At 40.4% G+C, this 14774-nt stretch overlaps 1 protein-coding gene across 1 annotated transcript in view; it reads right to left on the bottom strand.

Annotated features, from left to right (window-relative positions):
* Window positions 1-645: 645 nt before the first annotated feature.
* EVA1A (eva-1 homolog A, regulator of programmed cell death) overlaps window positions 646-14774 on the bottom strand; it is an 84813-nt gene continuing 70684 nt past the window's right edge. Inside the window, exon 3 of the mRNA XM_040224183.1 lies at window positions 646-1911. Coding sequence (XP_040080117.1) covers window positions 1550-1911 — 362 coding nt within the window. The 3' untranslated portion in view covers window positions 646-1549. The remainder of the gene's footprint in view (window positions 1912-14774) is intronic.

Genomic DNA, 14774 nt, shown 5'->3' with positions numbered 1-14774 from the left:
AAAAAGGTATAATCAAGCTAGCCACTGAGGGTTTCAAGCAAACTATTGCTCCCTTGGGAAACATGTATTTGTAACTTCTCAGTTCTTAAGGCAGACTTCCAAGCCCCTATCACAGAGAGTGGGTTGCCAAAGTATCATTAATAGAGAATCCAGCAGAGAAAGTCTCCCAATCAGCCTCTCAGGTATGATGACAAAGCCAATGAACAGGAGAAATCTAGTAGGAAGGCTCTGGAGTATCCAGGCAGACTAAGGAATCTACTGTATGGCAAGAAAAGGGATCTGACAGTCACACAGAACTAACATTATTCCTGTGTATCAGGTTGGAGGATGCTGCATTGTCCTCTGTAACCCATTTCTAAACGTGGTTCAGCCTTGCCTCCCTTCCTTACCAACTTCCCCTCTCCATATGAGGCCACCCTATTAGTTCTAGCCTTTGGTAAGTCTTCTAGTCCTATATCAACTTACCACTCAACTATACTGTAATCATAATAGAAACATACATAAAATAACAAGCCCTTGGGTGTCTTTTCTCCATTCTCTAGATTCTCTGTTTCACAGTTCTCCAGTTATTTGAAGGATCTGGCAAAAGACCATACCCACTTATAGAAGGGGTATGCTGTTTAAAGTAACAAACATGAAACAAAAAAGATTTTATGTAACTTTTATTTTTTATCCCAACCTAATTTGGGCTTTATTCGTCACCTCCCATTCCCATTCTCTTACTATAAATCCAAACATGGTTTTTACTTTTTTAACAAAATGTTTAATTATCTAGAGTCATAACATTTTCTTTTCTCCAAAAGGGGGGAGACACAGCTTTTGTTCTGCTGCTGCATTTTCAAATGCATACAGCATTAAATGCACGTTAATATATTCCTTAGAAGCTATTTAAAATAAAACCCTTCATCCTTTGAGGTTATTGACATTTTTCTAGTTCACTGACACATCTCCTATAATACATTAATCATTTTCATGAGTAAAGTGGTAACTGTAATAAAAAACAGGATTTTAATCCCTGAGGTGCCAGTTTAAATGGAAGAGGTTGCAATTACAATGCAAGATTTGAAAATAGGCCTTAAATAATAAGCATGGATCATGCTATCTGGATTAAAATCACCTCCATGGCAAACAGTCATTTAAGTTGCATTTACTAAGTTAAGGTAACCCTGATCTTCCTAGCCCTCTTGCTATAATAATATTTCCTTTTCTATAGAAATAAAACATAGCAAGGAAGTCTGCAGAAACTTCTGAGGTCCTCAGAAATCAAGAGAAACCACAAGTCCCATTCCTCTAATCTCCATCCACATTGCTGGAGAGGGTTTTCAGCACCATTCCAAGAAAGGTTGATGAAACGACTTGGTTTTTCTACTTCTCCCTGTAGCCAAAAGGGACAAAGCTGTCATACTGCCTCGAAAGTGGCAGCGTCCTGCTCATCTCTGCCACCATAACATTAGCAGAACTGCATTCAACTCTTAGCGCCCACTGTCTCCGCGGGGCCCTTTCTCTCCCAGGCAGCTAAACAGTGGGGTACGGGTTCCTGCTCCTGCCCCTAGTAGTAGCGGTTCAGGCTCCTGGTGCCAGGAACCTCAGGCTGGCCATTCATCCAAATCTCCCTGATGATACGTTCCCGCTCCTCCAGCCGCTGGGCTCGCTCCAGCTCCTCCACTGAGGTGAAGACGTTCTTGTTCAAAGTCCTTTCAAAGCGCCGATGTCTCCTGACTGAGAGGTCAGATGCTGCATCCGAGCTGCCATCCTCACTGTCGCTGCTGCTTTCTTGGTCCTTCAGAAACTTCTGGGAATGCTGACAGCAGTCTGTGTGGCAAGAGATCCTCATCACCAAGGCAGCTAGGGTGAGGACCAGTCCAATACACACACCAGAGACAAAGTACAGAGCTGCTCCCTCGGGATTTTCTGTTGGAGGAAGAGGAGAACGTTTGAAAGATGACAACTACATACTCAGAAAGCAAACATGACTTCAGCACAGGATCTACCCCTCTCACCAGGCCCCAAAGCTTTGATGGCTACAAATAATACCTTCTCATGTGACACATTGCATAATGTATTAAAATATAATTTTCAACAAATAGTGTGGATAAAGACTGTATGGAATTCTTTCACTATTCTTGAAACTTTAACTTTGAAACTATTTCAAAAAAAAAAGTTAAAAAATATTGTTTAGCATCTACTATAAGCAAGTAACTGTGCTTAGATGCCATTTGCTGATATTACACAAATCTTTGCTTCTGAATTTTCTCCTGAAACTCCTTGAATTATCTTTTAACTGTAGTTGTAAGCAACTTCAGAGACGATCCTTACCTCTCGGTAGTCATACTCTTACAAAGACCTTCCCCCCAAGTGCTGCACCAGTGACTTACTTTTAACAAACACGATGGATGACTTGAGATTAGGTAACCTAAGTCTGACTTCCAGCTTCTCTCTTTCTCACCCATTTGCTCTGAAGCAGTCAGTTCCCATGCTGTGAGCTGTACTACAGAGAGGCCCACTAAGGGTGGCCTCTGACTAACAACCTTCAAAGAACTGGACTGCACCAACAGCCATGTAAGTGAGCTTGGATGTGTATCAGTTTCAGCTCAGTTCAGTTGCTCAGTCGTGTCCGACTCTTTGCAAACCCATGAATAGCAGCACTCCAGGCCTCCCTGTCCATCACCAACTCCCGGAGTTCACTCAGACTCATGTCCATTGAGTCAGTGATGCCATCCAGCCATCTCATCCTCTGTCATCCCTTTCTCCTCCTGCCCCCAATCCCTCCCAGCATCAGAGTTTTTAGGCTTCAAAATCACTGCAGATGGTGACTGCAGCTATGAAATTAAAAGACGCTTACTCCTTGGAAGAAAAGTTATGACCAACCTAAATAGCATATTTAAAAGCAGAGACATTACTTTGCCAACAAAGGTCCGTCTAGTCAAGGCTATGGTTTTTCCAGTGGTCATGTGTGGATGTGAAAGTTGGACTGTGAAGAAAGCTGAGTGCCGAAGAATTGATGCTTTTGAACTGTGGCATTGGAGAAGACTCTTGAGAGTCCCTTGGACTGCAAGGAGCCAACCAGTCCATTCTGAAGGACATCAGCCCTGGGATTTCTTTGGAGGGAATGATGCTAAAGCTGAAGCTCCAGTACTTTGGCCACCTCATGCGAAGAGTTGCTCATTGGATGTATATGAATATGTGTATTTGTCTTTTAAATTTTCTTTTGCTTAGCTGTATTTTTAAAGTATTCTATACTTATTGCTATCACATTTGTAATAAGTAATGTTATTTTACTGGGACATAAAATTTTAAAGTGAATCATCTCCTGGTGAATCCTTGAGGTATCCACAATCCTGGTCTTGCAGCAATCTTGTGGAACCCCTTGAAAAGAGAATCCAGCTAAGCAAATCCCAGATTCCTGACTTAGAGAAACTGAGAAAATAAATACTTTTTGTTTTGAGATACAGAGTGTCCCTGAATTACAATGGCTGGACTTACAATTTTTTTAATTCACAAGGGAGTAAAAGCAACGTGCATTTAAGTAGCAACTGTACTTCTAATTTTGAATTTTAATCTTTCCTTCTGCAAGAAATATACAGTATAATACTCTCTCCTAATGCTGGGGAGTAGCAGCAAGCTGTGCTCCCAGTTAGCCACGTGATCAGTTACAACCATTCTGAAGCTAGACAACCATTTGCTATCCCACTTTCAATACAGTAGTCAATAAATTATATGAGATTCTAATTATAAAATAGGCTTTGTATTAGATGATTTTGCCCAACTACAGATTAATGTAAGTGTTATAAACGGAGATTGGTCCTGGGTATTCTTTGGAAGGAATGATGCTGAAGCTGAAACTCCAGTACTTTGGCCACTTCATGTGAAGAGTTGACTCATTGGAAAAGACTCTGATGCTGGGAGGGATTGGGGGCAGGAGGAAAAGGGGACAACAGAGGATGAGATGGCTGGATGGCATCACCGATTCAATGGACATGAGTTTGAGTGAACTCTAGGAGTTGGTGATGGACAGGGAGGCCTGGCATGCTGCAATTCATGGGGATGCAAAGAGTTGGACACGATTGACCAACTGAACTGAACTGAACCGAGGCTATATACTATGATATTCCAAGGGTTAGGTGTATTAAATACCTTTTTTAAAATATATGAGAAAACAACAAATGGGCAGAAGACTTAAACAGACATTTTCCCAAAGACATACAGATGGCCAAGAGGCACATGAAAAGATGCTCAACACCACTAATTATTAGAGAAATGCAAATCAAAACTGCAATGAGATATCACCTCACACCAGTCAGAATGTTGTTGTTCAGTTGCAAAGTCGTGTCCAATTTTTTACAACCCTATGGACTGCAGCATGCCAGGCTCCTCTGTCCTTCACTATCTTCTAGAGTTTGCTCAAACTCATGTTCACTGAATCAATGATGCTATCTAAACATCTCACTCTTTGCTGCCTCTATCTCTCCTTTTGCCTTCAATCTTTCCCAACATCAGGGTCTTTTACAATCAGTTGGTTCCTCACATCAGGCAGCCAAAGCTCTGGACCTTCAGCTTCAGCATCAATCCTTCCAATGAGTATTAAGGGTTGATTTCCTTTAGGATTGACTGGTTTTATCTCCTTGCAGTCCAAGAGACTCCCAAGAGTCTTCTCTAGCACCACAATTGGAATTCTGATGGCAAGAGTGAACATTGACATTTTAGGAATGAGTGAACTAAAATGGATGAATGGGAGAATTTAATTCAGATGACCATTATATCTACTACTGTAGGCAAGAATCCCTTAGAAGAAGTGGAGTAGACCTCATAGTCAACAAGAGTAGTTTGAAATACAGTACATGGGTGAAATCTCAAAAAACAACAGGAGGATCTCAGTTTGTTTCCAAGGCAAACCATTAACATCATAGTAATTCAAGTTATGCCCCAACCACTGATGCTGAAGAAGCTGAAGTTGAATGGGTCTATGAAGACCTACAAGACTTTCTAGAACTAACACCAAAATAAGATGTGCTTTTCATCATAAGGGATTAGAATGCAAAAGTAGGAAGTCAAGAGATACCTAGAGTTGTTACTCCAAGATAAGTTTGGCCTTGGTATACAAAATGAAGCAGGGCAAAGTCTAACAGAATTTTGCCATGAGAATGTACTGGTCATAGCAGATACCGTCTTCCAATAACACAAGAGATGACTCTGCACATGAACATCACTAGATGGTCAATACCAAAATCACATTGATTATATTCTTTACACCAGAAGATGGAGAAGCTCTATACAGCCAGCAAAAACAAGATCAGGAGCTGACTGTGGCTCAGATCATGAACTCCTTATTGCTAAATTCGGGCTTAAATTGAAGACTCCAGGGAAAATGAATAGGCCATCCAAGTATGACCTAAATCAAACCCCTATGATTATACAGTGGAAGTGACAAATAGGTTAAAGGAGTTGGATCTGATAGACAGAGGGCCTGAAGAACTATGGACAGAGGTTCATAACATTGTACAGGAGGCAGTGACCAAAACCATCCCAAAGAAAAAGAAATGCAAGAAGGCAAAATGTTTGTCTGAGAAAAGAAGAGAAGTGAAAAGCAAAGAAAGGGAAAGATATACACATCTGAACGAAGTTCCAAATAATAGCAAGGAGAGATGAGAGCCTTCTTAAGTAGACAATGCACAAAAAATAGAGGAAAACAATAGCATGGGAAAGACTAGAGATCTCTTTAAGAAAATTAGATATACCAAGGGAACATTTCATGTAAAGATGGGCTCGATAAAGGACAGAAATGGTATGGACCTAACAGAGGAAATTAAGAAGTGGCAAGTATAGAATAAGTGTACAAGAAAGATCTTAATAACATAGATAACCGTGTTGGTGTGGTCAGTCACCTAGAGCCAGACATCCTAGACTGCAAAGTCAAGTGGACCTCATTACTATGAACAAAGCTAGTGGAGGTGATGGAATTCCAGGTGAGCTTTTTCAAATCCAAAAAGATGATGCTGTGAAAGTGCTGCACTCAATAAGCCAGCAAATTTGGAAAACTCAGCAGTGACCACAGGACTGGAAAAGATGAGTTTTCATCCCAATCCCCAAAAAAGGGCACAACTGTGCTCATTTCACATGCTAGAAAGGTAATCCTCAAAATCCTTCCTGCTAGGCTTCAACAGTACTTGAACTGAGAATTTCCAGACATACAAGCTGGATTTAGAAAAGGCTGAGACACCAGAGATCAAATTGCCAACATCCACTGCATCATAGAAAAAGCAAGAGAATTCCAGAAAACACCTACTTTTGCTTCATTGACTATGCTAAAGCCTTTGGCTGTGTGGATCACAACAAACTGTGGAAAATTCTGAAAGTGATGGGAATACCAGACCACCTTATCTGCCTCCTGAGAAATCTGTATGCAGGTCAAGAAGCAACAGTTATAACCGGATATGGAACAACGGACTGTTTCCAAATTGGGAAAGGAGTATGTCAAGGCTGTATATCACCCTACTTATTTAACTTATGTGCAGAGTACATCATGTGACATGCTGGGCTTGGTAAATCACAGGCTGGAATTGAGATTGCCAGGAGCAATATCCATAACCTCAGATATGCAGATGACACCACACTAACGGCAGAAAGTGAAGAACTAAAGAGCCTCTTAATGAAGGTGAACAAGGAGAGTGAAAAAGCTGGCTTAAAACTCAACATTCAAAAAATGAAGATCATGGCATCCGGTCCCATCACTTCATGGCAAATAGATGGGGAAACAATAGAAACAGTGAGAGACTTTATTTTCTTGGGCTCCAAAATCACTGTGGATGGTGATTGCATCCATGAAATTAAGACACTTGCTCCTTGGAAGAAAAGCTCTAACAGATCTAGACAGCATATTAAAAAATAGACATCACTGCCGACAAAGGTCCGAATAGTCAAAGCTATGGTTTTCCAGTAGTCATGTACAGATGTGATATGTACAGTAGTCATGTACGTCATAAAGCTGACCGAGTACTGAAGAACTGATGGTTTTGAATTGCAGTGCTGGAGAAGACTCTTGAGAGTCCCTTGGACAGCAGGGTGATCAAACCAGTCAATCCTAAAGGATATCAACCCTGAATATTCATTGGAAGGACTGATGCCGAAGCTGAAGCTGAAGCTCCCATACTTGGGCCATCTGATATGAAGAGCTGTCTCACTGGGAAGGACCCCGATTCTGGGAAAGACTGAGGGTAGGAGAAGGAGGCGACAGAGGATGACATGGTTGGATGGCGTCATTGCCATTATGATTGCACCATAATGGACCCATTATGACTGCACCATAATGGACCCATTATGACTCAATGGACATAAGTCTGAGCAAGTTCCAGGAGATGGCGAAGGACAGGGAAGCCTAGCGTCGTGCTGCAGTCCATGGGTTTGTAAACAGTCAAACATGACTGAGTGACTGAACAACAACAGCCTCCTTATGGTCCAACTCTCACATCCATACATGACTATTGGAAAAATCATAGCTCTGACTACTGTTCATCATAAAGTCTATAAACAATAATTAGTGGAAAGGGTGTGGAAAAAGGAAAACTCTCACACTGTTGGTGGGACTGTAAATTGGTACATCTACTATAGAGAACAGTACGGAGGTTCTCTTAAAAACTAAAAACAGAGCTACCATATGAACTAGCTACCCCACTCCTGAGCATATATCTGGAGAAAATCATGGTTTGAAAGGATATATGCAACCCGATGTTCATTGCAGCACTGTTTACAATAGCCAAAACATAGAAGCAACTTAATCTCCATTGACAGATGAACGGATATACATATATATATATATATATACACACACAATGGAATATTATTCAATCATTAAAAAGAATGAAATCTCATTTACAATAACATGGATGCACCTGGAGATTGTCATTCTAAGTGAAGCAAGTCATACAGAGACAGGCAAGTATCATACGATATTGTTTATATACAGAACCCTCCAAAAATGATACAAATGAGCCTATTTTTATTAGCAGATACAGGGAGAATTGAAGAGGACCCTCCCTTGTGGGGCCTCAGTTCTTCTTAAGAACACTAAGAAGAATCTGAGGTCTTATAGGAACACCTCAAGGGAGAGGTGGGCCAAGCCAAGAGAGGCACTGGTGCCAGAATGAGGAGGTACAGGGATTTTCAAGAGAGGGCTTTTACATACTCATTTAGGCATGTGTGGACTGACAAGTTTTTATTCGAGATTTCTTGTTTTTTGAGGTAAAATTGTATTGCTATAAACTTCCCATTTAGAATTGCTTTCTGCTGAATTCTGTAAGTTTTGGACCATTGTGTTTTCATTTGTCTCTAAGTATTTTTTATTTCCTCTTTGATTTCTTCAGTGATCCAATGGTTATTGAGTAGTATATTATTTAGCTGCCACGTGTTTGGGGTTTTTAGAGGTTTTGTCTTATAGTTTATTTCTAATCACATAGTGTTGTGATCAGAAAAGATGCTTGATATAATTTCGATTTTCTTAAATTTACCATGGCTTGCCTTGCAGCACAGCATGTAGTCAATCATGGACAATGTTCTGTGTGCACTTGAGTAGTCTGCTGCTTTTGGGTAGAATGCTCTATAAATATCAATAAAGTCCAACTTGTCTAAAGTGTCATTTAAGGTCTGTGTTTCCTTATTAATTTTCTGTTCAGATGATCTGTCCATTGATGAAAATAGGGTACTAAAGTCCCATACTATTATTGTGTTACTGTCAATTTCTCCCTTTACGTTTATTAATATTTGCCTTACATATTGAGGTACTTCTATGTTGGATGCATATATATTTATAATTGATATATCTTCTTCTTGGGTTACACCCTTGATCATTATGTAGCGTCCTTCTTTGTCTCTTATAATAGTCTTTGTTTTAAAGTCTATTTTGTGTGATATGAGCATTGCTACTTCAGCTTTCTTATGAATTCCATTTGCATGGAATACCTTCTCCCACCCCCTTACTTTCGGTCTGTAGATATCCCTAGGTCTGAGGTGGGCTCTTCTGGATGACATATATGTGGGTCTTGTTTCTGTATCCACCTCAGCAAATCTATGTCTTTTGGTTGGTGCATTTAATCCATTTAAATTTAAGGTAATTATTAATATGTATGATCTTATTCCTATTTTCTTAATTGCTTTGGGTTTATTTACTGTAGGTAGGTCTTTTCCTTCTCTTGTGTTTCCTGCTTAGAGAAGTTCTTTAAACATTTGTTGTAAAACTGGTTTCAGCTCAGTTCAGTTCAGTCGCTCAGTCGTATCTGACTCTTTGCGACCCCATGAATCACAGCACGCCAGGCCTCCCTGTCCATCACCAACTCCCAGAGTTCACTCAAACTCATGTCCATCGAGTCAGTGATGCCATCCAGCCATCTCATCCTCTGTCGTCCCCTTCTCCTCCTGCCCCCAATCCCTCCCAGCATCAGGGTCTTTTCCAATGAGTCAACTCTTTGCATGAGGTGGCCAAAGTATTGGAGTTTCAGCTTCAGCATCAGTCCTTCCAATGAACACCCAGGACTGATCTCCCTTAGGATGGACTGGTTGGATCTCCTTGCAGTCCAAGGGACTCTCAAGAGTCTTCTCCAACACCACAGTTCAAAAGCATCAATTCTTTGGCACTCAGCTTTTTTCACAGTCCAACTCTCACATCCATACATGACCACTGGAAAAACCATAGCCTTGACTAGATGGACCTTTGTCAGCAAAGTAATATCTCTGGTTTTCAATATATTATCTAGGTTGGTCATAACTTTCCTTCCAAGGAGCAAGCGTCCTCCAATTTCATGGCTGCAATCACCAACTGCAGTGATTTTGGAGCCCCCCAAAATAAAGTCTGACACCGTTTCCAGTGTTTCCCCATCTATTTCCCATGAAGTGATGGGACCAGATGCCATGATCTTCATTTTCTGAATGTTGAGCTTTAAGCCAACTTTTTCACTCTCCTCTTTCAGTTTCATCAACAGGCTTTTTAGTTCCTCTTCACTTCTGCCATAAGCATGGTGTCATCTGCATATCTGAGGTTATTGATATTTCTCTCAGCAATCTTGATTCCAGCTTGTGCTTCTTCCAGCCCAGTGTTTCTCATGATGTACTCTGCATATAAGTTAAATAAGCAGGGTGACAATATACAGCCTTGATGTACTCCTTTTCCTATTTGGAACCAGTCTGTTGTTCCATGTCCAGTTCTGTTGCTTCCTGACCTGCATATAGGTTTTTCAAGAGGCAGGTCAGGTGGTCTGGTATTCCCATCTCTTTCAGAATTTTCCACAGTTTCTTGTGATCCACACAGTCAAAGGCTTTGTTGTTCTGAATTCTCTTTTCTTTTGCTTGTCTTAAAGCAACTGGGGTGGGGTTTAGATATCACTTTGAATCTTTTTCAGCTAGGCCGCCCCTCAGTTGCTCATGCCTAACTTCCTACTTAAAAATTTACCAAACAGAAACTGACTCACAGACTTAGAAAAAACTTATGGTTATCAAAGGGGAAAGGTAGAGGAAAGGGATAAACTTGGACTATGGGACTGAGATACACAAAATACTATATTTTAAATAGATAACCAACAAGGACTGACTGTATAGCATAGGGAAATCTGGTTAATATTCTGTAATAACCTAAATGGGAAAAGAATTTCAAAAAGAACATATATATGTATATTTTCAGCTGAATCACTTTGCTGTACACCTGGAACTAACACAACTATATTGTAAATATAGTCCAATATAAAATAATTTTTTTAAAAAAGTAAATGCATCTTGACTTATGATATTTTAAACTTACAGTGAATAAGTTAAGAAGATCCATAATTTACTATGCAACAATACATAACTTATACAATCATAGATTGAAAGCCAGTGTGGGCATTTTTGAATGACCTCATCAGGTTAATTTGTGGGGAAGTAATTTAAGCTCTTCCTTGGTGAGAAAGAAAAATAAACATTCTGCTGATGAGCAATATACTTGGTGGGCCCAGTGATGATCCCTGTATGATGTGCTCAAAACCCTGTATTTGTATGTTTTTAAAGAATATACGTGGGGTTATATATTATTTATATTTGCTTTTTAAACTTAATATTTATTAGAGAGGTTTGAACATATGCCAATAGCATTCTTTTTTACTGTTGCATATTTTTCTGTAGTATAGACATCAAAGTTTATTTAACCTTTTCCTTGTTGATAGTATATAAACTGTTTCCAGTTTTTCATTGTTATAATCAATGCTAGCATCATATCTTTGTGTCCTTGTACACATCTCTTTATGTACATGTAGAACTATTTCTACAGGTTAATTAATCTAGAAACAGAACTTGGCATCAAAGGGCTTAGGCACTCTGAGGTTCTATCAGTTTGAACACAGCATATTGAACCCATGTGTTTAATGATCCCTCCTTCTCTCTGAAATCCCCACTGAAGTGACAGTGACATACATAAAATAGATCCAAATGATAGGTATTTTTACAAAGAAAGGAATAGAGAAGAAAGTAGGAAACATGAAGAGTCAACGTACGCGTGGCCAACAAACAGTGCAACATGATGAAAAGGAGCGGCCGCAGCATCATGGTAGTGTGAGTCTACTTTTTGTCCCTTCTTTTTAAACAAACACAAACAAGAGTGCCTCTGCGGGCACAGTGTGATCTATCAACATAAACCAAGGGACCAGGGAGGAATCTCGCCTACTTGTTCATCTGGTAATAGATAAGTCCTTGGTTTGGTTTGCAGAATCAGCAGAGTGAGCAAACCTGCCCCAACAACTCCCAGCCATAACTGGGGAAAACCTGGAGATTTCTGACTTGGGCAAATACCCACAGATGAGGGAGAATTTGTAAAAGTCCAGCCCTATGGAGGTGATCAGAGCACACCACTGGAGGGAACACACACACACACACACACACGAGTCTGAATGTAGCAGAGAGGGAAAGAGGAATTTGATCAGCTCTGCCCCTCCCCACAAGCTGACACAATAAGAGACTGAACTGTCTGTCTCATGATGACTTCTCCACAGGTGAAAAGGAGATGTAGTGAGTGCATGGCTACCCCCGCTGTGCTAGATGCTGCACACAAGAAATCCACTTTCCTCCAGCAACAGTAAGAGTACTGGAAGCAGGGAGCTCCGTTACTGGGAGGCAGGGGAGAGAGCAGGAAAGGCTAAATAAGAACATCAAAAGGCACTAAAGGGTCATGGGTCCTGCTGTCTGTGCTCAGAGCTTCAGCAGAAAGTCCACTTAAAAGCCCCTGGGAGGCTCAGCCAAGGATCTCCCCAATAGCTAGTGGTCACCCTCAATGTCCCAAGAACTAAAACCATGCCTCGCCTCCCTCTAGGGTGGCTTCTGTGAGCAGAGACTGGTAGCAGGAGTGAGTACAGTAAAAGGAGTGCTATGACAAAAACAGACCAGGATCTGTTGGCAAAAGAGAAAACCAAACTTGAGCTATAGCTCTACTTTCTGGAAAAACAGGAGAGGTTTCAAGCAGCCAGCCACGTGAGTTGTAAGAACCACAGAAGACATAAAAGCTTATGAACTCTGCCACATGAGGGAGCAAGAAGTGCAAAGCAGGTGTATAAATACGAGGTCAGAGAGAACCCCAGATAGAACAGGATTAACAAACAGTATATACCCTATCTGAAGGCAACTAGCAAAGATTTGAGGAAATGTCTGATACAAGAAAGGAAGAATCAAGAAAAGATAATCCATCAATAACTGAGCTCAAAAGCAGAAAAAAATTTATAATTGATCCATTAAGGAATTAAACATAGCTGTTTTGAGGAAACTATAGACTACAAGAAACACAGAAGACAATTCAATGAAACCAAGGGGAAAATGCATGCACAAAATCAGAAATTCAGCAAAAAGTTAAAAACCATAAAAAAGAATCAAACAGAAATTCCAGAACTGAAGAATTTGACGATTAAAATTAAAATGCAATAGAATCTGCAGCAGCATAGATCAAAGACTAGCAACCAGGAAGATAGTGACTTTGAAATAACCCAATCAGAGGTGAACAGAGAAAAAAGAATGAAAAAGTGGGAAGAAAAGTGTGCATAATCTATGGGATTCAATCAAATGTACAAATATTTAGCATAACTGGAGTTCCAAAAGGAGAAATGAGGGGCAGAAAGTTTACTTAAAGGAACACTAGCTAAGTACTTCACAAACCTAAGGAGAGACATAGATAATCCAAGTTTACGAAATTAATAAATCATCCTACTATCTCAATGCAAAAGACTACCAAGAATCTATTATAATGAAATTGTCAAAAATCAAAGAAAAAGAGAGAATCTTTTAAAAGCCAGAGGAAAAAAGATAGTAAACTTGCAAACAAACCCTCCTTAGGCTATCAGAAGACTCATTAGCAGAAATGCTATATAGGTCAGGAGAGCATAGAATGAAATATTCAAATTGTTGAAAGAAAGAAAGCCAGCCAAGAATATTTTATCTGGCAAAGTTATCCTTCAGATATCAAGGAGAAAATTTGCTAATTGGTGCTGTGCTGTGCTATGCTTAGTCACTCAGTTGTGTCTGACTCTTTGTGACCCCGTGGACTGTAGCCTGCTAGGTTCCTCTGTCCATGAGGACTCTCCAGGCAAGAATACTGGAGTGGGTTGCCATGCCCTCCCCCAGGGGATCTTCCCGACTCAGGGATCAAACCCAGATCTCCCACGCAGAAGGCAGATTCTTTACCATCTGAGCTATGAGGGAAGCCATTGGTGACATGAAAATATATTAAAGTATAAAACACACCAGTAAAGGTAAATACACTGTAAATACAGTTTCAGATTTTTGAAAACTCTAATTTTGTAATAGCATACTTCCCTGGTGGCTCAGACAGTAAGGCGTCTGTCTACAACGCTGGAGACCTGGATTCGATCCCTGGGTCGGGAAGATCCGCTGGAGAAGGAAATGGCAATCCACTCCAGTGCTATTGCCTGGAAAATCCCATGGACAGAGGAGCCTGATAGGTTGCAGTCCATGGGGTCGCAAAGAGTCGGACACGACTGAGCGACTTCACTTTCACTTTCATGGTGTGTTAACCACTTAACTTCAGTTTAAAGGTTAAAGAGTATTAATAACTATAACACTATAATCTGTTAAAGAATACACAATATTAAAAAGAGGTAAACTGTGACATCAAAATGTAAAGAGGGGAGTAAAACGGTAGAGGCTTCATATGTGAACAAAAAGCTTTCAGTCTTTTACCAGTTAGTACGTTAGCTTTGGGCCCGTCATATATTGGCTTTATCACACTGAGATGCATGCACGTGTGCTAAGTCGCTTCAGTCATGCCCCACTTTTTGTGAACCTATGGACTGTAGTCTGCCAGGCTCCTCTGTCCATGGGATTCTTCAGGCAAGGATACTGGAAAGGGTTGCCACGACCTCCTCCAGGTGATCTTCCTGATCCAGGGATCGAGCCCTTGTCTCAGGCAATCGCCTGCACTGGCAGGCAGGTTCTTTTACCACTAGAGCCACCTGGGAAGCCCATATTGAGATACATTCCTTTTGTACTCAACTTGTTTAGGGTTTATCATTAAGGAAAGTTGTATTTTGTAAAATGCTTTTTCTGCATCTATTGAGATGATCAAAGAAACAGAAGGAAATGAAACCATCATCTTACAGAGATACCTGCAGTCCCATCTTTATGGCAGCGTTATTCACAACAACTAAGATATGGAAACAACCTATCAACAGACGAATAGATTTTAAAAATGTGATATATATTACAACATTATTCAGCCATTAAGAAAAGGAGATTCTGCCATTTATACCATGGATGGACTT

The sequence above is a fragment of the Oryx dammah genome, unplaced genomic scaffold, assembly GCF_014754425.2.
Source record: "Oryx dammah isolate SB20612 unplaced genomic scaffold, SCBI_Odam_1.1 HiC_scaffold_25, whole genome shotgun sequence".
Lineage (NCBI taxonomy): Eukaryota > Metazoa > Chordata > Mammalia > Artiodactyla > Bovidae > Oryx > Oryx dammah.
The sequence above is the reverse complement of the archived record's forward strand: the minus strand, read 5'-3'. Positions and strand labels throughout refer to the sequence as shown.